At 42.2% G+C, this 25,815-nt stretch overlaps 1 protein-coding gene across 2 annotated transcripts in view; it reads right to left on the reverse strand.

The window, feature by feature from the left end:
• Positions 1 to 25,815, reverse strand: part of CLSTN2 (calsyntenin 2) — a 423,340-nt gene that overhangs the window by 369,132 nt on the left and 28,393 nt on the right. Inside the window, exon 2 of one of the 2 annotated variants that reach the window (XM_064516936.1) lies at positions 15,960 to 16,053. Coding sequence is in view for 1 of the 2 variants with exons in the window: in XM_064516935.1 (XP_064373005.1) it covers positions 14,332 to 14,416 (85 nt within the window). In the remaining variant the exon portion in view is untranslated. Of the gene's footprint in view, positions 1 to 14,331; positions 14,495 to 15,959; positions 16,054 to 25,815 lie in introns of those variants that run through there. The other variant, XM_064516935.1, reaches the window with a different exon arrangement.

Below are 25,815 nucleotides of genomic sequence, written 5' to 3' on the forward strand. Positions count from 1 at the left end.
ACACTCCCTTCTCCTTCCCGCTCCAAAGTAAGGAGTTCTTGAGGTTCTCATTTGCTCTTCAAAGTTACCTATTTAGGGAAAAGGTTTTGTGCCCAAGTTGATTATTAATCCCCAAGTTTCTGCTACAAGATTACGGCAGTGAAAGAGCCCCATTCATCTTGCACAGTTCCATTACAGTTCTGGTTGGTTCGATTTTTAAATATGCCACCTAACATACTCCTGTTTTATGCTGTGAAAGCGTACAACAATGTTTCTGCAAAGGCTATGCAGCATAGCCAACAGATGCACACAGAATTTTTACTTTTACATTTACTGACATCCTAAGCCTGCGCACGCAGACTTGCGAACCTCTGCACATAGGGCCTCATTCAGCTCTTCTCTGGTAGCAAGATCCATCGATTGCAATGGGAGCTGTGTACCATTGACGTAAACATGCCATTTCAATAATACTTTCCCCCTGGGGGGAGGGATCACAAACTGTTTTGCCCATTTGATGTGAAATAAATACTACATTGAAACATCCCTGAAGCAAAAGCATCTTCAGTTAAATCACTGCAGTGAAAAGAGCAGGAAATTTTCAGGGTCACATTCTTCACAGAAGCCCCCTGGATACATAAGCTGACAAGGACATCTCCACTCCCTTTCTGTAACTCAGCGGTCATGTTCACTCTCCATCAAACTCAACTTTAAGAGAAAACACTGGTGCGAGCCCATGACCCTGGAGCACGTGGGAATTTGAGCAACCAATTCTATGGGGGAACTCCTGCTACCCTCTCCAGGTAGATCCGATGGTGGTTTTGAGACCTGCATCTTGAAGGACGTACAAACTGCCTTCCAGTTAGCAGACTGAAACCACCTTCAAGATTTTGCTAAGTGCACTCTGAAGTTTGAAATAAAGCATGCTACGCATCTGACACCACAGAGGGTCATATAAAGCTGGCAGAAGTTAGTTCCATCTAACAATGGAACTATGCAAATGGAAAAAATCAAATACAAGGTGCCTCAAGACTTATGAAACGAAAGCTGCATCAACTTTTCCATCATAACATATTTCAAGTCACATTCCTGCAGCAAGCAGTGCTGTAAGCTAGAAGCAAAGCCTACCTCACCATACCACACACTTATTCTCAACATGCTTAACATACTTAATCAGCAGCATTAAGTTAAATCCATTTGAAAAAGTGAAAAGATGCAGCTTCTGTTATTTAATTTGCTTGCCACTTCCCGCATCTCTCACACATCACAAGATACTGAATTTTGATGAACTCACTAAATAGATTAACATGCATCAAGAAAATACTGCACAGTTTGCAAAGTTCTTCCCAAAAGATAGTTCTGCATTTAGAACTGTATGATTTGAGGCGTAATTTGTAAGAACATACATGAACCCAGCTGAAGTGTTACAGGCTAATGAGCAAGAACTTTGTTTATCTGTAACCGCAAGGTCCTTCAGCTCAAAGCTGCACAGCCACTGGGGATGGACAAGGTCACTGTGACACCTCTCGGGAACGGCTGCAGAGAAGGAAGTACGAGAAGGCTACGGCACCCTCCGTGCTCCTACCCTCTTCCCCCCGTGCGAGGGGAAGCTTCTGGCACAGACATTAGCGCAACTCAACGACACTGCAAAATAATTCACAACACAAGTAGTCATCCCCTGCTGCTGTTTTGCTACAGGGTCCTACTACATATTTCCTTGTTTGCCTCCTCCCCTCCCCATCACCAAATTTCTCCTACTGGGTATGTAACAACAGGTGAGGAGAAGGTAAGTGCATATTATACAGATTAAGAGATACCAAACTGCTCCCTTCACACAGATTATAGCCAATTTCTCCAGGTCCCGTTGGATTCATAACATTTGGCCTTCAATTTCCTCCTTTGTTCAACACAGTCATTATATTCCTTGCAGCAGAAAAGTTAAAAGGTCAAAAGTGTATTGTGGGATGATTAGAATTTATATTAAGAGTAATTGCTTACAGGGAATACAAGTTTAAAAAAAAAAATCTCTGATTTGGAGCCAGCCTACAAGAGCTGAGTCAAACAAGATCTGGAGAAAGATACCCAACTAACACTTTGCAAGGAGAAAAGGGGATGAATCAAAAGTCATTTACAATAATGCTACAGTCAGCACTACAGAGAAGGTATAACATTTTCCTCCTGTATCCTAGTTCACCCCTCAGCTACTCCCAAGCTTCCACTGAAAACACTGGTTTGCCAAAACTGTTAAGTCTTGCAGAAATGTGTTGGTTTTATTACCTTCCAATGAAACGGAAGCAGGTCTACGAGTGAACTCCAGCAGCACACCTTCTGTTCACTTGTGCTGATTTATTTCAGGTTTTGCAGCCCCAATGAGAGCAGCTTCTTGCAAAGCAGCCAGGACGAAGAGCCTGAAAGCTTGCAGGGCTTCCCAGTCTTCCTGTCAACCCAAGTCCCAACATTTTTTCTCCCTTCAAAAGTCTTCTATACATACAAAATTAGATGGCTTTGGAAAGGCCAAAGAAAGAGTGAAAGTTTCCCATATGGACTTTTATTCTCTGCAGAGAGCGTTTATATTGTCCCATTTCATCTGTTTCCAGAGAAGGTTAAGCTAAACCATGCGTGGGTTTAGCTCTCACTGCGTGTTCAGATTTGAGAGCTTGCAGGAATAACTACTGCCTTTTAAAATTTATGTGCTAGTAAATCCCACCGTAATTTTCATGGACTATATGCCCTCCCAGACAAGGGAACAAGAGAGCCCAGCTTTCAGTTAATAGCAAATAACGCTGGCATTGGGGAGGGAGAGGGGAAAGCACGCCACTGACGTGATGATGCAACTGGACCGCGCCAAAGGAAAGGATGTGACTAAAAGGCAGTTTTCAGTTGCACAGGCGACTCACTTCTTGGAGGTCTCCAGAACTTTTTGTCCTTGAGATCGCCCCTTGCTTATGTCCATCACACCAGTTTCTCCTCACTAAATACTTGTGTGCACATTGCCTACCTGTTTTAACACCCCACAAACAGTTAACGTGTCCTGTAGACACAGGCGAGCACCATGGCTTTCTGCTTGCCGATCCAGCCAGCAGGCATCGCACATGCCAGCAAACACGCTCGCTGGCAGGAAGGGAAGGGGACAACCTGACACGGCCCCGGGAGCGCACCTGCGTCCCAGGCAGAGCTTCTCCAGAGAGGGGGCATTTGTAACCTTACGGAAACTGACCCTATAAAAAACATGTTGTTGCCACCTAAGTCCTAATGAATCTCGCATGCAACCTTCCAAGCAGACAGATTTAACCACCAGGCACGCAGCCACGCGTGGTCAGGGCAGGAGCTGCAGCCGGGCGAGTGCAGCCAGCATCCTCAGGTGCTGCTTGCACGGCTTCGGGGGACACCCCACCACTGACTTAGCTCAACCGCACAGAGTAAATCAAGCGGGCTTTTGTATCTTTCCAATCAAGTGTTTTAAGAAAAAGGTGACGTAATTGGGCTCTTAGCATTTTTCTCCAATACATATATACACATACTGAAATAACTCCAGCTCTGTCTGAGGAACAGTCCTGGGAAACTGAGAAAAAAAAAAATCACACAGAACCCTTTTCAGAAGCTTCTGACCAGTTTCCCCCCACCCCCCAAATATATACATGTATGTATGTGTATTTTGAATACAGATATATATATATCTGTATTCAAAATATACATATATATACAATCTGTATTCAGTCATAACCTTAATATAGAGCCCCAGTTTCAGATGGTTTCAAATGGTATTGCTGAGTTATGCCACCTGAAATTTTATCCCCTCAGTTTAAAGGTATACTTCTCCTGATCATTGAGGACATTGGACTCCTCATCCTCTTAAGAGACTTCAAGTATTGACACTTGAAAGAATTTTCAAATATTGGGAATTAAGCTAAGAATAAGTTAAAATTTGCAACTTGTAGATTATTTGGAAGTGACTATTATTAATCCTTTACTAAAACTGACACATGCAATCCTGCAAGAACTTCCTGTATCAAAACTACACAGGTTAAATTCTAACAATTCATATTGCGTGAAATACTTATTATTAGAACGAGTCAAATAACCAACTTAATAACTTGACACTTTTTGAGGTTGTGCCATTTCTACCAAAAGCATTCACCTAGTTATTTTTGCCTATCTTCAGTAGTGGCTCCAATGCTTTCTGATTTGTGAACCTCTACTAATTTAGAAATGGACAGCTGAGTGGTAATATAAGCCTACTGAAAATAGACTTGTTTTTCTTGATTGCTTTTTGCAGTCTTTAGAAGTGGTCCACAGATCCCCAAATGCCAAAGCCTACGATTGAAGACTGTGGGTGCAGGGGTCAGAACTGCCCCCCCCCCCCAAAAGCCCTGAATGATTATCCTGCAAATTACTTAATCTCAAGATCAATTTGTCTCATCCCGTGCCTTTAACTTCAGCAAAACAGTGAAGTGATTGCATATATCTACAGTGTTTACAGTGTTTTCAGGGAAGAGAGAAATGGAGAACTACAGTATCTAATGCTTCTTCCATTTGTGACACCAGGTTTACAGCACATGAATCCATCTTTGTTGGATGTATAGATCTCTGTGATAATGCAGACTTTCTAAAACAGCTTAGCATAAATCACACTAGCGTAAATGCCTCCAAGTTTTAGTTCTCAACCTAAGAGTTTAAAGTTCTGTTAACCAAGATCTTATGAGTTCGTTTCGGTCTTCCCGAGACTGACAACAACGGCAAATACCATCTCTTCAACTTCAGTTCAGGGATCTTCAGAGCAGCTCCCAAACAGAATGGAGAAAACCCCCCTCCAAGCGAGACTGCCATGGAGTCACCTCAGAAATATTAGTGCCAGTTCATCCTGTCACACACGTACCACTGCAAGCAGCCTTTGCTAAACTAATTCCCAAAGAGACTGCAGAAACCAGTATGCCCACCACACAGCAGACCAGGAGAGAGAGCTGGCAGAAAATTATAACCTTGCTTCCTCTCCCTGCAGGTTGGGACCTCCACTTGCAACCAAGAGACTCAACACAAAAATCCAGCTACTCTGCAGTCCAGTATAGACAAGGTAGAGTGATGTTTTCCAGCTGATTTCCAGCAGATTTTGATTGTGTTTTAACCAAACATCAGCCAGCTATGGAAAAAATTACAAAAAAAAGTTGATTATTTGATTTGGTTTTGTAACTCTGTGATACAGTCGGGCTACATCTTCACCTCTCCCTGAAAAACTAGGGTTTTGGTTTTTTTTTTTTACTTTTTAATTTCATAGTCTCTTCATTTCAGATGCTGGGGCTTTGAGAAGAAAAACAGATATCACAAGAATCAGAATAAGAGTGGCACATGAGTCATTAAATCCTTGTAAGCTGATAACAGAGACATGTACAGCACATTAGGATTCATCATGTGTGTATATACAGACACACATTTTTATATATATATATATATGTACACACACTATTTATAAGCACCTGTGTGTATATCAGACAGACCAGAGCCTACTAAAGTCAGAAAGTAATAGATCTACCCCAAAATAAGCAGACTCTGATCTGTCTCACTTACTTTACTCGCCCTAACCTGTGAGCAAACGAGTGATGGGTGAGTGAACACTGGCAAAAGAGCTTCACGATCTTACTCTTAATATTTACAATTTCCATAAATTTTCTTCAAATGAAATAAAGGTTTCCACCTTCATTTTAATTATCCTAAGATGCTTATACAAAAGCAGCAGTTAGGTACATAGAATGTCATTCTTTCTAATCATTATTAGAAAAATACACACAAGGACTATCCATAGTGGGGATACACTGCTTGAAGCGTGTAGTCCCATTAAAAGCAGCAACACAAAAAAATCAATTTGATGAACTGAATACAATTGAGAGCTTGTGAAACTGCCACATTGCTTGTCATTACTGTTCTCACCCTATTTAATTAGTGGCAAAGCAGAATGATGGGGAAGGGAGGGAATACGGTCAATGAGGACACAGGAGAAAACCAGCCATGGTTCTTAGCTGCATTAACGTCTCAAATACCTGTAATGAAGACCATACTTAAATCCCTGGAATAACCATCTTGGTCAACACTTCACTTAATAGTTTTAAGTTTGATGAAAAGCACTTAGAAAATGATAAAATTAAAACAAGAATTGCTCTATTGCCTCAAGGCAAGCAGTTCTAGCACCGAAAGCCAGGAAAAGGGAAACTGAATACACCACACCGCCCTCCAGCTTGAGTAAGGGCAGTGATTAGTGGGAGACCATTAAAAGCTCTGCAAGAACCATTTACACTAAAACACACAAAGGATGAAACCCTGATTTCACCAAGATACACTGCAAGTCTCACGTAGATTTAACCAGGGGTCAAGATTTCACCTGTAACGACGAAACATCTAAGCAACAGCGTTAAATGCTGTGGACCTGCAAGCCCATGCAGGACCTTCCTTTATGATCACTGCAGAGAGAAGTCACATTAAAATGAATTGTAATTCAGCACATACGTTCTTTTATCTAATTGCTAAAAGTGTTTTTAGATAATAAGCCAAATTCTGCTTCATAGTCCAATAACCCTAATTGAAAGATTGGTTAACTTGCACTCCAGATGAATGTCCCTGAGGATATATTCAGTCTCACAGGGAGCAAGAAAACTGAACCAATTTTATAATCAGTTTTATTACCGACAAGCTTGAACATCTTGTATAGAGCCTAACTATAGAGAAAAGTCAAATGCAGAAATATTTCCCCATCAAAAGATGGGACTAGAAGTTTATTATGCAAGCCACAGTATCTTCTTAGAAGATGATTCAAGAATCATGCATCTCTCTCACATTAAACATGATATTTAGTCAGTGAGGGGATAGGGGCTGAGTTTTGGGAGTCTAAATCCTATTTACGTTCATTATGCTTTAAACATCAGACTTCTTTTATCTTTTTTAAAGATGTCAGCTTTTAAGAATTACAAGTGTCAAATTAATAGATTTAGATGCCCTTATCTATATTTTTTCTATCTGGAGTATTTATGCTGATCTTACCAAGAAGTTGCATGTAGTTTTGATACTATATATAACGCATAGTGTTAAAATAACTTTTAATAACTCACTCATCTGACAACTATAAGCAGTCACCATATACATTTTCATTGGAATACATACAGCAAAGAACAGTCATTTAGGGCTAGCTCTTCTAAAGTAGGCTTGACAAACCTATACTTCAACGCTTTAAATATTTAAATTCCTTTCATTAATCTAGTCTACGCAGTAAACGCACAGTTCATAAAAGAAAACACAAGCCAAGCCTCACAGGCTGCCTGTGGATGTTTGCATGAAGCCCCACAGCGTACATGAGCTATTCTCTCCAACAGGGTATAGCTGTTAGTGTGCTTAACTACTCTGATTAATACAAAACTAGAAACAAAACACAAGTTCCCACTCATTACAGTTTCAGAGACGTTCAGAAGAAGCCGAGTTACATAAGCAGGATTTACCAAGACGTAAGCAGCCTGGAAGCAAAGGCTCACAGCTTCCTGCTCTCAGCAGCAGGGTTTACTCCGAAAGCCTAACCGTGCCCGAGCACACCTGGCGAGTCCCTGCTGCCTAGTCCAGTATCTCAGCACACTCCAGTCTCGCCCTGCCATCTCACTAGAGATGTGGAACGCAAAATGAATTCACATTTCTATCATTTCTTATACCCCACAGTTGTTAAGGCTGTAGGCACATGTGTATATAACATTAAACCCATTTAAAATACAGAGCATATGTATATGCATGTTTATACATACACACACACACACATATATATATAAAATATATTTTGAGCACTACACAAATTATCCACCAGGCATCCCATTACGCTGTTCTGCAGAAAGTAACATGGAGTACAGCAAGGTGTATGTTGCTACCACAAGTGCTTTATATACTACACCACATAGGCGACAGACAAGTAACCCTGCTTCTTTGCACAGTGACAGGTTTAAAACAGCTCTTCAAATCAGGCCCGTTTTTCGGTCTTGCATCTTTCTTTCTTCATTCTTCTTTTTACAAGCACCCTGTCTGAATCATGACAACTCTTTATTTTTAAATAATCACAGTATACCAAGACCCACAGAAAAGAGACCAAGGGGATCCAAACACAAACTTCAGTCAGGGAGTAGTTTCTCCTTTTGACACAACAAATGGCTTTCTCAGGTCTGACACTGGTCTTCTTCCTCCACCTCTAGTTCTTCACTACCCTCTTCTCCCCCTCCCTTCATTGGGCAGATGCATTTCAAACCCTATGACAGGGTATGCCCGCTTCCCAGTTCTAAAATTTGGCAGTCTCCGATTTCAGATTGGCAGCCACTCTCCTTTCCACCTCAACTGAAATTATCAGAAGCACCTATATGGTGTTTACTATGGGCTTGTCAGTATGCTACTAAAAATACATTCGTGGAAAGTTTAAAAAAAAAAACAAAAACAAAAAAACAAAAAAAAACACACACACCTGCCAAGTCTCAAACGAGATTGGTTTAAAAAAAAAAAAAAAAAATCCTATCACTTAATCACAACACTGCAATTTGTGTTCAGCAAGTAACCTAATTTTGTAAGTGGCACCCTCCACATTTAGTGGGCTGTCTGGCTAAGACCAGAGGCACCCTACAGCAGCCCAAGGGCCAGCTGAACCTCACGTCCTCTCTTTGACCAAGAGCAAGTGCCTACAGAAAAGAACATCATACATGGTACCGCGCCTGGAGAGCCTCCCACCCTGGGGCAACATGTCGCACAGGACTACTTCAACAAAAGGTTGCACCTTCATATTTTTTAAGCACACCAGATTTTTCTTTTCATGAATTTGCATAAGGATTTGTTAAATCCATCTGAAGGATAGCATCTGCAGCATCCTGCAGCTTCTCCCATGAAGGGGGGTTTGAGGATCAGTTGAACACAGCTGCTTGTTTGGCATCAGTGATGAGAGCAGCCTGTATAATCAGTTTAAGCACCTACCACTAGAATTTGATTCAGTGGACTACTCCAGAATATAGCAAGGGAGGAGATACTACTGCATGCAGTTGTCCAAAACCATGACTTCTGAGAACAGCGCCTGGCAAAGGCGTAGCTAGAAAAAGCACACCAAGGGGCATACAAGTGTCCCCAGGACATACCAGCTAAAGCTTTTGCCGCTCAAGGAAGGCTGCTAGGCTGCAGGCAGTGTCTGTAGAGAGACCGAGGAAGAGTAAAAGTTGCCTGGAGAAGCCTCCTACGTGGAAAGGGACCTCAGGAGTTCATTGCAACCATTCTCCTGTCCATCAATAGTGTGATCAGCTGTATTTGCTAATATTGTTCCAAATGGTTGTTAAAGATCCCCATTTAAAGGCTCTAACATACCACATCAGAAGTTTTTCCTGAAGCTTAACCTGAATTTTTCTTGCTGCCCTTTACTTCTTGTCCTATCCATAACAAACATGGAGAACCTGTTATTCTCCTCCAGTTTGCAGCAGCTTTTTATGTATCTGAAAATGGTTTGCACGTTCCTCAATTCTTTTTATTCAGCCAAACACCACAAGTCCTTCAGCACATCAGGTCTCGCTCCCCAGGCTTATCATTCCTGCCCTTCTTTGTTTGCACCATCTCCAGCTGGTCCAGACTCTACTTGCACAGCAACACATACAAACCAGAGATTTTTCTCTCACTGAAATTTCAATAAGGAAATTTATCTTCTAACCCTGTTACTGTCCTCTAGAGCATCCTATTAAAACAGACTGTGACCTTTGGTTTTGCTAAAGGTTTGTTCTTTTATTTTTGTTTAATAAATCAACAGACATTTGAGTGACTGAGAAGTCGCACTGAAGCACTATCAGTAGAAAAACCTAAGGCAGGTCAAAGATCACTGTGCATATATACCCAACATAACCCAGCAGCTGTTCTGTTCAGACCGCTCTTGGACAATTTATACTGAAAGAAAAGTCCCTCAGACCAGCTACACTTAATTTATGGTCCTTTTACACAGAAAAAAAAGCCGCAAGTGTGACTCAAGCCAAATCTCACTGCTATTGGGTTTAAAAATTTGTCTTTCGAAATTATTCATGTAACATTAAGTAACATTAAACTTTCTGAATGTTAGAAGTTGATTCTCTGCCCTATTTGCAAAAAGGGGCCATGGACCACAGGGAGCTACAACTGACACTAGCAATTAGCTTGCTACAGAAACAGTGTATTTCAATCTTCCGTTTTGCCATTATTTATACCACAGCAGGGAAGCTCTCTCCCCTAAATGAAGGGCTAGCTACACCACTTGGACACTCTCTGGGAGCCAAGCAAACTATTTGCCTTTTTCTAACATAGCAGAACAAGAGAAGTGAAACAGAAACAAATCACTTTGGGGCAACTAAGTCAAAACGAGGACCAAGAAGAGGCCAAGACTGGGCGTCTAAGAAAGGGAAGAAAGGAGAATCATCTGAAAGCTAGAACGAAACCTTTGAAATTACCTTCCCAAAGCATCCTCCCAATCTGACACAAGAAATCCAACACACAAGAAGTGAATGAGAAATTTGTATGCTCTAATATTTCAATCAGATATTAAATAATATCTTCAATGAATCTTTATTTTCAAGAGCCCTAGGAATAACATCTGTTTCCTAACACATGCCAGGCTATAACTATATGGAATTAGTAATTTGCACTCTGCTTTCTTTTACTGCCTGATGGATGCGCAGGAGTATTGGATCATCAATACATTTTTCCAGTTAAACAGTAAACAATCAAAACAAGGTGACCATGTCTCTGATAAATACTAATCAGCTTTCATGCGCTTCTCCAAATCTTTAAAAGGAGGAGAAAGGAAAACCAAGGCCACTTTCACATCTGCAGTTTGGCTCTGAGAGGGTCTTCTCTGGTTACAGACACTGCCTGAGGGCTGTCACTTAAAGCAAAAACAAAACAAACAAACTGCAACTCCAGGCCGCTCCCAGGCCATCCACCCACATTCAGCGGCAGAAGACACAACGTCTCTGCAGGTGCCCGCAAGCCGCACGTACTTTGCTTATGACTGAAACGTGCTTTGAAAGCTCTGAAGTTCTCGGGTTTCCAGCTCTGGTAGCTTTCCAAAGAAGGCAATTAAAATTGGTAATGATATTAATACGACTGGTAAATATATTCTAGCTTGGTAAAGACAACTTAAACATTGTCAGGCTTCTATACCGAAATACCTAAATAATCAAGCAGTATCAAATACGCAGATTTTTGTCTTTTGAGACTTCTCAATCATTTCAATGTCTTGACACCTGGACTTTTTAAATCAGACAATTTTATCCTGTCAAACAGGAGAGCCAGTTTTCATGAATTCCTTTTTATCCAAAACATTTTTTATAAAGTAAATATTGCTATTTACATTCACTGATAGGAAAATGGAAACATGAAATATTTACATGTCTTTGCCACGGTTTCGTGGTGAGCCAGAAGCAGCACCACCACCAGAGAGCAAGGTTGCTCCGTTCCCAGTCTTCTGACTAAACACTGTGCCAACATGATCTCTCCTGAATTCTGGATACGGAATAAAAAGAACGTTCTAACCTTTCCACAGATCCCCTTCGAACTGATACCGGGGCAGGGGGAGGGTGGAGAGTATTTCATTATTATCTACCATAAATAAATTCACAAGTAACCAGAGCATTATACAGAAAACTAGTTCAGTTACTAGCATCCGCCTAGTAAGTTCTCAAAAATTTTTCCTGGAGTTCTTCCCCTGGGCTTTAAGCTTTCTTTTAAAGAAAATATGCTGCCTGTGTCTCTCTGGGTTAGTTGTTTTTCTGGTGCTGGTAGTCGCATCAGATGCGTTCCCAAAGGACTTGCCAAGTGGGACTGAATTTTCCATCAATTTGGAAGTGCTCTGGATAACTAAGACTTCAAGTTTTGCCTATGTAATTAATGAATTTGGGATCAAATATTCTCTTAGTTATTCAGATAGCTGAGATGCTTGCAGCTGTACCTAAAAATTAAGGTTAAAGGGATGTTTATGTTAATGATGAAGTTCAAATAAAGCCAAAGCCTAAAGGTTCACTAGCTGGATCTCACAAGGAATTTTGGATATGGCAACCTTTCTTCAGGACTTCATTTACGTGATTTATTATCTCATTCTAATATTTGCCTATTAAACTATTCAGCCTTACGCACAGACCCGTGGAGAGGCAGAAAGCAGAAGGGAAATGCTTCGGGTGGCATTTCTCCCCCTTCGCGACCACAGGTACCCGGGCGTGCTGAGAGACCCCACCCTGCCGCGTACTCTCTTCCACAGAGCCAAGGGCAGGCAGGAGGCTGCCCGCACAGCCTCCACGCTGACGAAACGCAACTCCAGGTACTCCAGAAAGGGTGTCTCTTTGCCTTGCTGAACTGATTTGTCTGAGGATGCTTTAAAGATACTGTTTTTCAGTCAAAAACAGCCATTTCATCAAAACGTAAGCTAGAGACCCCAGGGTCGACCACCTGGTATACCGCTAGCAATAGCGAGAATTGAGCATGACTGTTTAACAAGCAGGTTAAGTTTCCTAACTAACCATCTACTACCTACCCCCAAATTCCCACTCACACTTGTTTTTTCCCACAGAACATTTCAAAAAGTCTTATTTTTTCATCCTTACGTGGAAGAAACGACCTTTGCAACCTGCAGATAGCTCTGTGGAAGAAACTGCTCTTTTCCAGGGAGCCCAGCTAGCGAACGAGGAGAAGCAGCACTGCCGGTTTGGGCGATCCGTCTCCCCAGACTCGGAGATGTAGGTCGCAGGGGGAAGGTTGCTGGGCTTGGCTTTGTTTTTAAACTAAGAATTTAAGTGCTGTGATAGCAGAGCAGGGGAGACAGGATAAGACTCAAAACCACTGCTGGAGACTGCCGGCGCTACCCCTGCCGCAGGTGCCCCTCGCGCAGGAGAGGCACCAGCCTGGCGCGTGGCATCCTACGTGCCTCGCGAACCAGCGAGCGCACAGCTCCACGGCACGGCACCGAGCTTCTCCGCTGCGGTACGGAAGTGCCCTCGGAATTAAACTTTCCCCCTTCAGAAAAAACAAAACCAAGAAAACCCCAGGCCTCCAGAGAACAGCAAAAGCAACACCATCTTATTTAAATAAACCCTATTTCCTTTACTTAACTAGTCAGATGGGAGGGAAAAAAAAGCTCATAGAGACAAGTATTAATATATTAAATTCATTTATTAATCCTGCATTATAGTCTTAGACAATAACTGATTTTAAAAAAGTGTGCAAAGCAATAAGGAAAAAAACTTAGGGCACTTAGATACCAACATAAATACCCCTCAATACCTATTTTTAAACACCATATATTTTTTTTAAGTTACTGTTACACAAAAATGCTCTTTGCAGCCCTCCAGTGGTCAAATGCGAAGCAGAACCCAAAACGAAAACTGATCTGTCTGACAAACTACCTGCAACCTCCAAAAAGAAGCCTCCGGGGAAGCAAAACCAGCACGCTGATCAGAAGAAGAGAGCCATGCAGAGCAGGGAATTATCTTAAAAAACATGATAAGAAATAAATAGGGGGAAAATAATTCCACCAAAACGCTTGTGATTAGTCACACAGCACAGCAAAATTGCCGCGAGAACACCTGATCCCGCCAGGACCTGAGGACATACAGCGGCTTAGCAAGAGAGGCAGCAATTCCTTCCCGCTACCTATATAGGTTAATTTAAAAAAAAGAGAAGAGAAGAGAAGTTGAGGTAATGTTTGCCAGGAACAGTTTCCCCTTGAAGTTAGGACTCAGCTAAGTTTTTTTTTTTTTTTTCTCTCCTTTTTTAAGCACAATCCCTTAGGTTCTCCCTACAATCGACAGGGTACAGTAAGAGATAGAGTCCCCGTAAAAAAAAAAAAAAAAAAAAAAAAAAGAGAGAGAGAGAAAGAAAGAAGAAAGAGGAACCACTTTTAAATTTTTTAGGGTCCGAGGAAGACGTGAAGTGAAGCTAGAGCTCTCCAAGTTCTCAAAACTTGGAGCTGGCAAGTCAGACCCGAGCTGCGCGAAAACGATGCTGAGAGGAAAAAAACCATGTAATGCCACCAATAAGGGAAGCGAAGCGCGAGGAGACGCCGGCCGGGCGGAGCGGCGGCCCCCGAGGGCACCCGCGCGGGGCGGCCGGGACGAGCGGAGCGGCGCCGGGGCTGGCGCTGCCCCCCGCCTCACGCCGGCGCGCCCAGAGCGGCCCCCGCGCCGCCCGCCGGGACCCGCCGCCCCCGGACGTCCCGCCGCCGCCTCCGCCCGCCGCGAGCCCCGCCGGGGCGCCGACCCCCGCCCTGCCCTGCCCTGCCCTGCCCTGCCCTGCCCGGCCCGCGGCGGCGCCCCCGTCCGCGCGGGCCCCCGCCGCCCCGGCCGCGCCCGCGGTACCTGCCTTTGGCGGCGAGCAGGCTGCCGAGCCCCAGCGCCAGCAGCGCCGGCAGCAGCAGCGCCGCCGGCCCCCAGCAGCGCGGGCGCATGGCCGCCGCGGCGCCGGCCCCGCGCGGACCGCAGCCCCCTCGGCCGGAGTGTGCGGGCGCCCGGGCTGCTGCTGCTGCTGCTGCCGCCGCTCCCGCATCCACGCGCACCGCCAGCTCCCGCCCGGCCCCGCGCCGACGTCACGGCCAGGGGACGCATGAATATTCATGAGCGGGGCGGGGGCGGGGGGCTCCGGGCCCTGCCGGCGGGGCAGCGCCGCCGCCGCGCCCGGCCCCGCCCCGCGGGGAGCTGGGAGGGGGGGCAGCACCTGCGCGCGGGGCGGGGCGGCCGCGTGCACCTGCGCGTGCCTGCGCGCGCGCCCCCGCGAGCCGGGCGCGGGGCCGGGGCAGCGCCGCGGGTGCGGCGCGGCGGGGGGGGAGAGGGGGGACGCGGCGGGGCTGGCGGAGGTCCTCGGGGCGACCGTCCCCGCAGCGGCGGCGGGGCAAGCGCCGGGTGCCCGGCTAGGGCGGTGGGGCCCTCGTTTGAATTCCGGGCAGCGGAGAGCGAGAGCGGGGTCCGTGCTGCGTGGCGCCACGCGGCCTGGCATGAAACACAGTCGTCGCGCAAAGCCGCCGTTATTGCGCTTTCTGTATGCGTTGCTGTAAGCACGACTCACTGAGCAGATTGCTCTGAGCCGGTGGAAAGCAGGATCCCCTCCGCCTCCCGTCCACGCACACGGCAAAGCGGGACGGGGACGGGGACGGGGACGGGGACGGGGCGGCGAGGCCCGAGCCCCTCCTCAGAGCCGCGGCGCGAGGCCTCCTCGGCTGGGCAAAGCGGCTGGACACACCGCTGCCGCCCCGCCCGGTGCCGTGTTGCTTAGGCAGCGTGGGGATCACCTTCTCACGCCCGTCTTGGTTGCTCATCCAGTTAAAGTTACGGAAACTACTAAATGGGAAAATTTACTAGGAAAATGGTAAATATAATGCAGAGAGGCTTAACTGCCAACGTCACTGGGAATCGGGGCGTACGTCCCTGCGTGCCTGCCCGCAACGGTCCCTCTGGTATTCCTAGCATCAGCTGACGAAGGCTGCAAAGGTGCAGAAGGGGCTTTAAAACCTGTAGAGTTTTACAGGTTGCTAACTTAAAAAAAAGATATGCGGCAAACAGCACAAGGAGGTCTGTAATACAACATTGCACTTTCGGAAAAACTAGAAATATGACCTGTGGGTTACCACATTGAAAGAGTGCATGTCTAAATAGGGCATCGTAATTCGAAGGAGGGTGGACCAGATACAGAGAACCGGCAAGACTCTGAGGAAGCTAAAATAGGAAAATACTCCTTTTAGGTATTAGCATATTAACTGTCTTTATATATAATTGACTCTGGTGATATCTAGAAAGCAAGAATGCAGAATAGAGGCTGTAGAGGAAGATGCATCTATTTTCCCAATAAATTTAAAGTATAAATAAATAACAGGAATGAAAAGGGACAAGTTTTACCCCATTCCACAGGTGGGGAGCTGAAGTACAAAAGATGAAGAAACTTCACTGGGGTCACATTATATTGGTGGCAGAAACAAAAAATAATTTCAGTTCTGTTACCTTAATCAATAATCCGTTCTCCTTTCTACCTGGTGTTAATTGTTTATTGACACGACAGGCCGGGTGCTCCACCGTCTTCCCTGGTGCGTACAAGCTATGGATGTAAACACACACAATTACATTTAAATGATGATGAAGATATAGCACTAGGTAGAAATTTAAAGTAAACACTTATCATTAAGGCCTACGTTTTATGCTGCTCTGCAACCAGGTGTGTCCATTGACTTCTACAGCCTTGACCAGGGTTTAAGGAAGCAGAAGTCAAGCTGCAAATCCTTTACTCATTTCACTCTTTCTGTCATGGCATAATCGAAGGAGCGTAGCTTTCCGTCTTTGTTATATAAATTGGTGACACAACTGTTACAGTATGAAAATGTATTATTTAGTCCCAAATCGAGCATTACTGAAGGATTACTTCTGACGTGAGCCCCGTGCAGGCACGTGCCCAGAACCACCTGAGAGGAGCAATAACCATACAGAGAAGTACAAAAACTCACTTTGCTCTGACATGTTTTATCGGTCTTGTGAAATAGGAATTATAAAACAAGGGGGAAAAGGCCATAGGCATGCATTCACTGAGAATTATTGACATGGACCTGACATCGGAGACAGTCAATCAGAAAGATCCATTTGAGTCTAGAGATGTAGAGATTGTCTTTATCATAATTTTTCCAGTGTGGATTCAAAATACTGCTGGAGGAAAGCATTTACCCTGAGAGCCAGAGAGTCTGCTGAAGAAATCTGGACAGCTCCAAGGTCAGGCTCAATCATACCTTAAGTTGATAGTATCATGATGATTCTCAGTTATTCTAAGTAATCAAGAAGTGACAGCATAGCAGGAATATTTAAGTAACTTATTCAGGTACAAAGTAGTATCAGTCTATTGTTTAGAATATTAGATTCCATTAAGTTAAAAAAAAAAGGTGTCAAAAATAAAGGAAATACGATTCCATTTCAACATTACAAAAATCACCTTGTCGTTCATACGTAAGTACGTACATACATACATACGTAAGTAAGTAAATGCGGACACTTTGGATCCTACAGCAAGCCCCACTGTAGCACTCACTGCGGGAGCAGTCGGAGGTTCACCGTCCTTCACTGGTTTACCAGGATATCGCTGCATGTTTGCGTAACGCCAGCGTGCTGAGTGGGTGCTTAAAGCCACAATTCAGACCACACTAAACTTAATGTCTAGTTTAAAATAAATAAACAAACACTCAAATAAGCCACAGGAATCTAGATTTGATTACATTTATGAGAAGTCTATGTATTACCAAAGAATATGACAATATGTTTTCCTGTAGAGAAATAACCTATCCTGTAGGAAAGCCAGAGCTAACTCTCTAAGAAATGCTAGTTGCATAGCCCCTGCCCCCAGAAGACTAACAACGGTGCAGAGAGCCTAAGAGCACAAAAGAGGGGGAGGACAAAGGAGGGGAGGGAAGGGGCATAGCATATATGCCATTTTAAAGAAGAAAATAGATTTAAAATACAGCATTATAGTGCCTGCATTTTAATACTATAAATAAAAGTCCAATATTGCAATCACAGAGTAGAGCAATAATCAATATCAACTTTTTTTAAGAGAATGGAAATTAAATTTCTCCCTGCTAGTCATAGAAAGTACTCCTTTTTATGTGTGCCAAATCCAGCAGGAATGACACTGCTGTAATTTATGTCTCTTTGCAACGAGTTTGAAATAAGCCCAGGTCTTCCAGAGTATTCGCTCTTTTGCTCTACAGGTTTAAACCTGCCTTGAATGTTAGAGGAACTGCACGGAATGATGGAGTACTTTGCCATTGCCACCACAGGTTCCCTTGCCTCTCCACAAGTTTGCAAACATTTCCCTAGAGCCTTAATCAGGTCCGTAGCTTTTAATAAATAAGTAAGGTAGCCATCAAGTAGAATAGAACAAACATAGCCTGAGCAAAAAGTATAAATATAAACATTTCTTGCCATATATGCTGCAACTGCTAATATGTTAATTAAATAGAAGAAAATAGATTTAAATTATTTATTCTTAATAAATGAACCATCTGAACAATAAATAAATATGTGTTCTATAATCATTGGGAAGCATTTTTAATAAAAGGCTTTTCTGCAGCAGGAAGAACCACATGGAAGGTGGGGAAAGAACTGTATATGCTTAAATAGCATTAAGAACCCAACTGAAGCCACAAAACTAAAATGTTGGAAATTAACACTGCCATTGTCTATAGCATTATCCCTTATAATTGTGTGTAATGTTGCAATTTCTTTTTAAGAATGCAAATTGGAACTCTGACAGTATACAGGAAATTTAAGCCCACATTTTCTAATCACTATAATGGAAAATGTGCAGCTAGTTCCTCAGCTTTGTTACTCAAAGCCTTAATACGGAAACTCTCCGCTTTATCATGCTCTCAAATTGCAACAAACATTGATCTTATTTTGGGCTCCATAAGAGACTCCTGCTTTTAGTTCAAAAGCAGAATTTGCTTTTAACATGTTATGAACCTTGCTTGGTTTATATAATGCGAGATCACTAAATAAAGTTGTCACGTGTTAATTTAATCTCACTTAATTACATAAAAATAGCTGTTTGATGCACACCTGTATAAAAGACTTGTGTCTGGCAGGAAAGGAAGATGGTAATTTGGCAGGAGACGCGACTCGGTTCTGAGCTGACGTCCTATTGTGGTCGTGCTCCTGGATGTGCTTTCCTTGGGCTGAATTATATAATAAGTCTTGACAGCATGGTCTCTTTAACGATCCTGCAGTACTTGTTGCAAGAGGAGGCATCTTCTATCCAAATTTCTCACTGAATGATTATATACCACCTACCTAACTTGCCCATAAAATTTTAGCTGGAGATTGTACTCTTCCATCTTCACAGACACAGTGAGTTTATGAACACACAGCAGTGTGTTCAGTCTCCCAAAAAATAAAGCAAGCAACTCTTTTCAGCTGGTCTACTCATGCAATCCACAGAGGATTGCTTGACACTTTATCAGTGTTTATATTATTTTACTTTTAATAAAAAAAGGATTCTCACTCTGTTTTAATATTTACCAATGAGCTAATACCTACTAGGTATTTGCCTTTTCATTTTCAGTGGTGAGAGGAAGTATGAAATCCTATTATCCTTCTTAAGTGTTATCTTTTTTCGATACTTAAGTTGCCTTTTTTACATGATTTAATTAGAATTTGGAAGCAGAGATCATCATTTTTTTCATAACATTGATGAAATTGTCAGCGGAGTACAAGAAAACTAGCAAATGTTTTGCTAATTTTTAATAAAAGTAACACAGGGTTTCAACTTCGACATTGGATCTAAATTGGGAAAGATATAGTACAAGATAAAAATGAATACATGGAATCCTGACCAAGTATTTTGCTTATAGCCGAGACTTAATTTCAACAAACTTGAGCCAGGAAAACAGTGAAAAAATATTTTTTCAGTTTGTGAAGTCCATCCTTGTGTTAGTTTTTTATGCCTTTTTCCAAAAATATCAGAAACACTGGGTGTAAGCCACAATTATGCGTATTGTTTCAGCTTACAGTTAGCTAGACAAAGTACTCACAGTTGCTTCCCACATCCATTCACCTTCAATTACTTCCTCTTCAGTTCCAAAAGTATAACTTATGCTTTATCTGTCCACTTCCTAAGCCTGGATCTGTACAGTGATCCAAGTCATCCCCCTCCCTCCCTCCCAAAAAAAGGAAAAAGAAAAAGAATCTCTTTACTATTCTGAAAGGTTTTTTCCTAACCCAGATAATTTTACAGAAGGGAGCCCAAACAATGATCAGGCAAATTCATCAGTTAAAGCATCGGAACTGGGGAACAGATATCTTTAATAGAGGGCAGTAACAGGTAGGTAGCGACCAGTCAAGAAAGACAACTTTTTAACCCAGGTCAGTAACAGCCAGATTAGTTTGCAAAAACAAACAAAATTGTGATAGCTGTCTAAATGTAGAGGCAATGCAATCTTACATTTACATTTAAAGTGTTGGCTGTTGTTTTGCGGTAAGCTGCTGTGTGTTGCCTTTGGCTTTTTTCCCCCCACTTACTTATGCTTTTGAGAAAGATTTCAATGGAAAAATTAATGAATCATAAAAACAGGATTCCAAAATAGCCAGGATTCTTCCTTATTTCTATTATGAGAGTGTCATTCTTGTTATGAAAAGGGAGCAACCTTTCTCTTCTCTCCTACTCTCTTGTATTTGCAATTGAGCCCCAGAAGCAATAAATCTACTCATAAGATACGGGATGATCAAAGCTGTCGCCGTGGGCCCCAGGACCTAAATCAGCGTGTGAGACAGCGTACTCGTGCCCCATTACAAAGGGGTAGATGAGCACCCGCACCGTGACTTGCAGCAAATCGAGAAAGCGGAGTTCATGGAGGGTGCCCAGCATACGGGTATAGTGCTCTCTGCAGATTATGAGATCATGAAATTGGTGCTGTTTTGCAACCAGCTGAACCACGGAGTGTCTTTGTAACCACTGTCTATATACTCGAAGAGGGAAAAATGTGGTCTTCTGGAATCCTATGTCAATGTTTTATGGGATGAGCTTCATGCCTGCTGAACTTGGATGGTGGTGCCGTAGATAACTTTGATATCCAGAGGAAATGAGAACTTCAGCATGCCACCAAAACTACAGCGGTCTTACTTCTTGGAAGCAAATGCCATCACCTGAAGGCAAAGCAGGCAAAAACTCTTCAAAACATTTATTCCTTCATAACCTTTCTTCTTTCTCATATTTCTTGCCTTCAAACCAACCGGTCTATTCCTAAGTTGCCTTTCACAGAATGTATATTCTCTAACAGCATGGTAAAGTTAGAAATGTATATTGGTACCCTGTTCCTAGGTTTATATCTCATGTTTATTTGTGAGGGTCTCCTTTCAGCTTTCTATAGACTTTAAGCGAGACAGTAGTTCCTGTGGGGATATGAACATGGATATTTTAATTTGTGGAGTGGGAAGAACGATAAATATCCAGCATGACCTTTGGAGCCCATCTAAAAATGCAAACTGACAGATTTTTAAAAGTACGAGGTCAGAATTGGAGAGAAAAATAACAATATTTCTATCTATCCTGAAGCTAACCACTGCAGCCCCCATAAAACTGCGTAACAAAAATTGTATAGGATCTGTTTTCTCATGCCCTTTCCCTTTTTCAGAACCAAAGTTCTCATACTTTTTCCCTTTTTCTTTAACTTTTAAATGAATATCTATTTTATCTTCTTCAGCCTCAAAACTTTCCATATTAATCAATACCTGCTGTTCCCACTTTCTTCTGATTTCTGTATCTTTTCTAAATGGTACTTCCTGAAGTGCTAGAACAAAGTGTCAGACTCTCAATTAGTGTAAACTAGCACAAAACCTGTGAGGATTTCACACTGCATTTATAACAAACACGAGTTGTTCCAAAGTAACACGTAAACAGCCTCCATTTATTCATCAAGCAGCAATCACAGCTTCCCTTCACCAATTCACAGTCTTCAAAATGAAAAAGAAAGCCTTGCAGGAAAAGAATATTCTGCTACACAAATATTGTCAAATCTGGGAATTGCTACATGGCTATTACCATCCTTGTAACTGCTGCCTTTCCTTTTATTCGGTTACCAATTTACTATAGCAGACTGAATGTCAAAAAATGATCATGTGGATAAAGATTTTTCACTATAACTATAAACATTTTTCCTCAAGCTAAATTTGAACTAGTTACTTTCAGTAGCTGTTCTTGCACTTTTGGTTGATGATAATTGTTTTATAATTTTCCATCTTTTTGTCCATGTCTGATTTCGCTTGCTTAGTGTAACCATATAATCTTATACTTTGGCTATTTTGTTTTCTCGTAATGCAAATTTCTTGATGGTAACGAGTTTACATTTTGTTCTGTTCTGTTTGCATTTTGGTCGATCCCTTAGCAAGACCTGACACTCTCAGCAGCTAACGACTTCCCCGGGAACCTAGGTAAAGAAAGAGTGCCACGCAGCGACACCGCGCCTCCCAGGCACGCTGCACACGGAGAGCTACCTGGCCGCTCCGAGTCCTGGCACCTGCAGATTTTTTTCAGCGTTATGGGAAATAATATAATGCAAGCTGGATTTTTTTTTTTAAAGACCAACACTGATCATATGTCTGCATCACAGGAGCTCAGAGTATTCGGGTGCTGTTTTCCAGCAGTCCCTCATGCTGTACAGCTGTAGCTGACCTCTACTGTTCTAAGTATACTAGTTTCCTTAGCAGCAACTGTACTCTTGTATGTAGAAAGGAAACCTTGGTGGGTTTTGTGGTTCTGAACACAGTGACCACATCACACACAGATGAGCAAGGGCATGGACTGGAAACAAGTCAGAGAAGTTATTATTGAAATATAATGTTTCCAAAGAGGAGAAATAATGGGAAAATTACATCAGAGAGACCTAAGGCTGAAATGCATCCACATAGCTGTCCACAGGAATCCATAAATTTCAACTTCGATAAAAATCAGCTGAAACCAAACGAATGAATTGCAATCAAGTCCCTTTTAAAAGATGCGTTCGACAGATGCAGAGTGGCATCAGGGTGGAGTCACATATACAGGGCAGAGATGGCAGGTTCATCATTCCAGGAGACAAGATGAATTCTCAAAAATATAATCTTACTCATGCCATATTCCTGAAGTAAAGAAAGGACAGCCTCCAAAGAGCTCAAATCCTGGAACAATTCCAGATGCAGCACTATCCCTTCACCATGGATTTAGATGAAACATTATTTTTATCACTCATAGTAAAGTATAAGATACATGAGGACAAATAAGCTATTAATTTAGTCAGAGGAAAGAAAACTTCAAATCTACAATGTTTGTACTGTTCTTGATAATGCAACAGTAGCAATATTTAAATTCCACTTATGTCTTGGCTCTCCAGAAAGGTTTAGGGTTTCCAGAAGGATTAAGCCTTTAACAGTAAAAATACCAAACACTGTAATTATTCTAAAATTCCTCAAATGATAAATTTTAATATAGAAATACAATTTCAGCAAGGAACCCTGCCCCCCCCCCCCAAAAAAGAGACAGAGACAGAGAAAAATTGGAAGATTTTTCTACACGTGCAGTAGCTCAGGGCAAAACACCTTGAAGCAGACAGAGGGATTCTCCTGGGTGCACTCTATGCTCCATACGGAGACTGCATCCCAATACTACCAGCTCTCGTTGACCTATATACTAGGTGTCAGATTAAATGGCCATTGCCAACAGTAATTTAGAGTAGTTCATTAATATGAAATGCATCCTCACAGTCCCATTCCCTATCACTCTCTTCTGCGCTAGAAAAAGATTATAACCTGCTGCTTGACTGAGGTTAAATGACTTATTATGCCCTTTTCATTCACCCACTTGCTGGCAACACAACACAGGATTCTGGATTAAGTATATTTCTTATTTTCCCAATAGAATATCATTAGTGAAAACGCTCTCGTTTGGAAAATTACATTTTGCTACACTTTCAGGGAGAGTGTTGGTTGGTCTTCTGAGTAATTGAGAATTTCCTATTTTGAGGATTGTAAACTTCAGCGAAGCCTGTGGTAGCAATGAATTCAGAATGAATGCCTTAGCCCATTAGTGACTCAAATGCTACAGTTAATGGACTAACAAAATAAAAAGGCAGAGAAGCAGCGCTTCTTTTCAGAGAGCTGCATCTTCTTGCTCTCATTAGAGTCTTGCTGCAGAAACTTCAGTTTTTTCCAGTGAAACTTCTCATCATCAATAAATAGTATAAAAATGTTGCTTAGAAGTATAGTTCAAAAAATGATTGACATTTGCATTTCATCTGTCACTGGCAATGACAAAACGGCTTCCATGTTTTACTCACTTTTTGGTTTGAAAAGGCTGCAATTTAGTTTTGATAATACAAAAAATTATTATTGTCATATGAAAAATTATTACTCTCCAAACGCTTCTAGGGCTTGATAGCTATCAATTCATGGATGAATCAAAAGACGTGATTCAAATACCAAACAATTAAGGAGTGTAAAGTTATTTTGGATGTCCATGGATCAATAAAGAATATCCTGTACCTTAAGCAGGTTAAAATTGCCTGTTAATCAATAGGAATTATTGATTTTGCTAAAATGTTTTTTAAGAAGTACATCATTATTTTTCCCTGCTTTGGATGGAGGTTAGCAATGTCATTAATGCTCCTGGTAGCCATGCTCTGAACATAAGGCAGCTCCCCAGGGAAAGGAAGATTAAACCTGATGGTCTCCACTCGGCCAGCGAGACACAGCGCTGCTGGAGAGCTGGTACGCGGTGGGGCTGGGCAGCGCGAGGACAGATGTGGGCCATCCACAGCTTTCATTGGGTTCAGCTGGACTCTCCGGTACCTCCTCTCCCAGGGAAAACACCTCTCACGAACCTGCCATCAGCTGCACTAAACGGCATCACAGCACATTGCGTTTGACAAAAAGACTGATGGCTGAGAGCATTCAAAACAAGCTTTCCCTGGGTCAGCTCTCACCTTTAATTAAATCGATTAAGGTGTGTTTGGTTTTATTGTATAATAAACATATCAACAGTTTTTCTTGTAAGTTTTTTCCTTTAATTTTTTCTTTCAATTTTTTATTGTAAGTTTAAGATCAGCAGCAACAGATACTAAAACAAAACAAGCAGAACGTTGTGTTGTTAAAGTTAAGAACGAAAAGGTGCATCTACATTTTAACTGTAGTTTGCATCAGGTGCACTTTGCAAGCAAAACTAGTTGTCCCAGCCTGCCATGCTTGGTCCACGCTGCGGCACCACTTGCTAATGTATACACAGCTTAAATGTAATTTAATGGTATGTAATTAATTTTAGATATTGCTCTCTAAAAATGAACACCAACCTCACAGAAAATTTGTGCATTTTTCTTGAAATCAAGCATGTTAAAACTCTGAAAGTAGACAATTAGGAAATCAAGGCAGTTATATTGTTATATAATCCTTCCTGCTGCAGTCCATAGCCCCTTCTCCCTCATTTTCCTTGCCTGAGGTATCATTTCTAGGGGTATCAAACAGAAAGATCTGCTTCTTGGATGCTGAGTTCGGACTTACATTTCTCTCCTCGATCCCAGCCATGGGATTACTGAGTCTCTAAATCTAAATAATAGTTGTGCATGGGATTTAGTAATCCCAGGGTGACCAGAATTTCTGCTTCCTATATAATTTAAATACCTTCCAAGTACCTGACTATTTTAAATGTGCATATTTAAAGTTCACATTCTGCAAATCTTTGAGTGATTAAAACTTCATTTCCAAATGTTTGCAGGAGCTAAACAAAGTCAACCTGAATTAAATTTTTAGTCCAAATGAATAATGGTCAAAGAATTTTTATGGTAGTTATCCAGCTTTGCCCGTTTTGCCTTAGTGAACTCCAGCAGAGCGGTATGTGAGGACTCTGCTACCAATTTATTGTGTATATTTCTTGTCATAAATGAATGTAGAGGGGTTTTGTTTGTCTCTCTGAGTGCGTTTGAAGAATTGATTGAAGAAATTTATCTCTTGAGAAAAGCAAAAATCCCTAAGCTAAATTGATTGTGAACAGAAGATATTCTTGGTAAAAAAACCAGCAGAGGTTGTAGTAACCTGAGCAGTACCCGGCCTTCATTGGAGGAATTGTATGCAGGCCACTGTCTTGCTTCTATCTGTACGCTGTCATACAAATTACTCTTTGACAGAGAGCTCATATCTCACCAAAAACCATTATACAAACATAATTACTACTTCTGCATCATTAATCTGAAATAGCAATATGTTTCTGCATAAAGGGAAGTGAGTTAGGAAGTTCTGCCAGTCCATGGTATCTCAGACATACAATAAAACTGTTAATTAACAGAACAGAGACCCGCATAAG

The sequence above is a fragment of the Dromaius novaehollandiae genome, chromosome 9, assembly GCF_036370855.1.
Source record: "Dromaius novaehollandiae isolate bDroNov1 chromosome 9, bDroNov1.hap1, whole genome shotgun sequence".
NCBI classification, from domain to species: Eukaryota; Metazoa; Chordata; class Aves; order Casuariiformes; family Dromaiidae; genus Dromaius; species Dromaius novaehollandiae.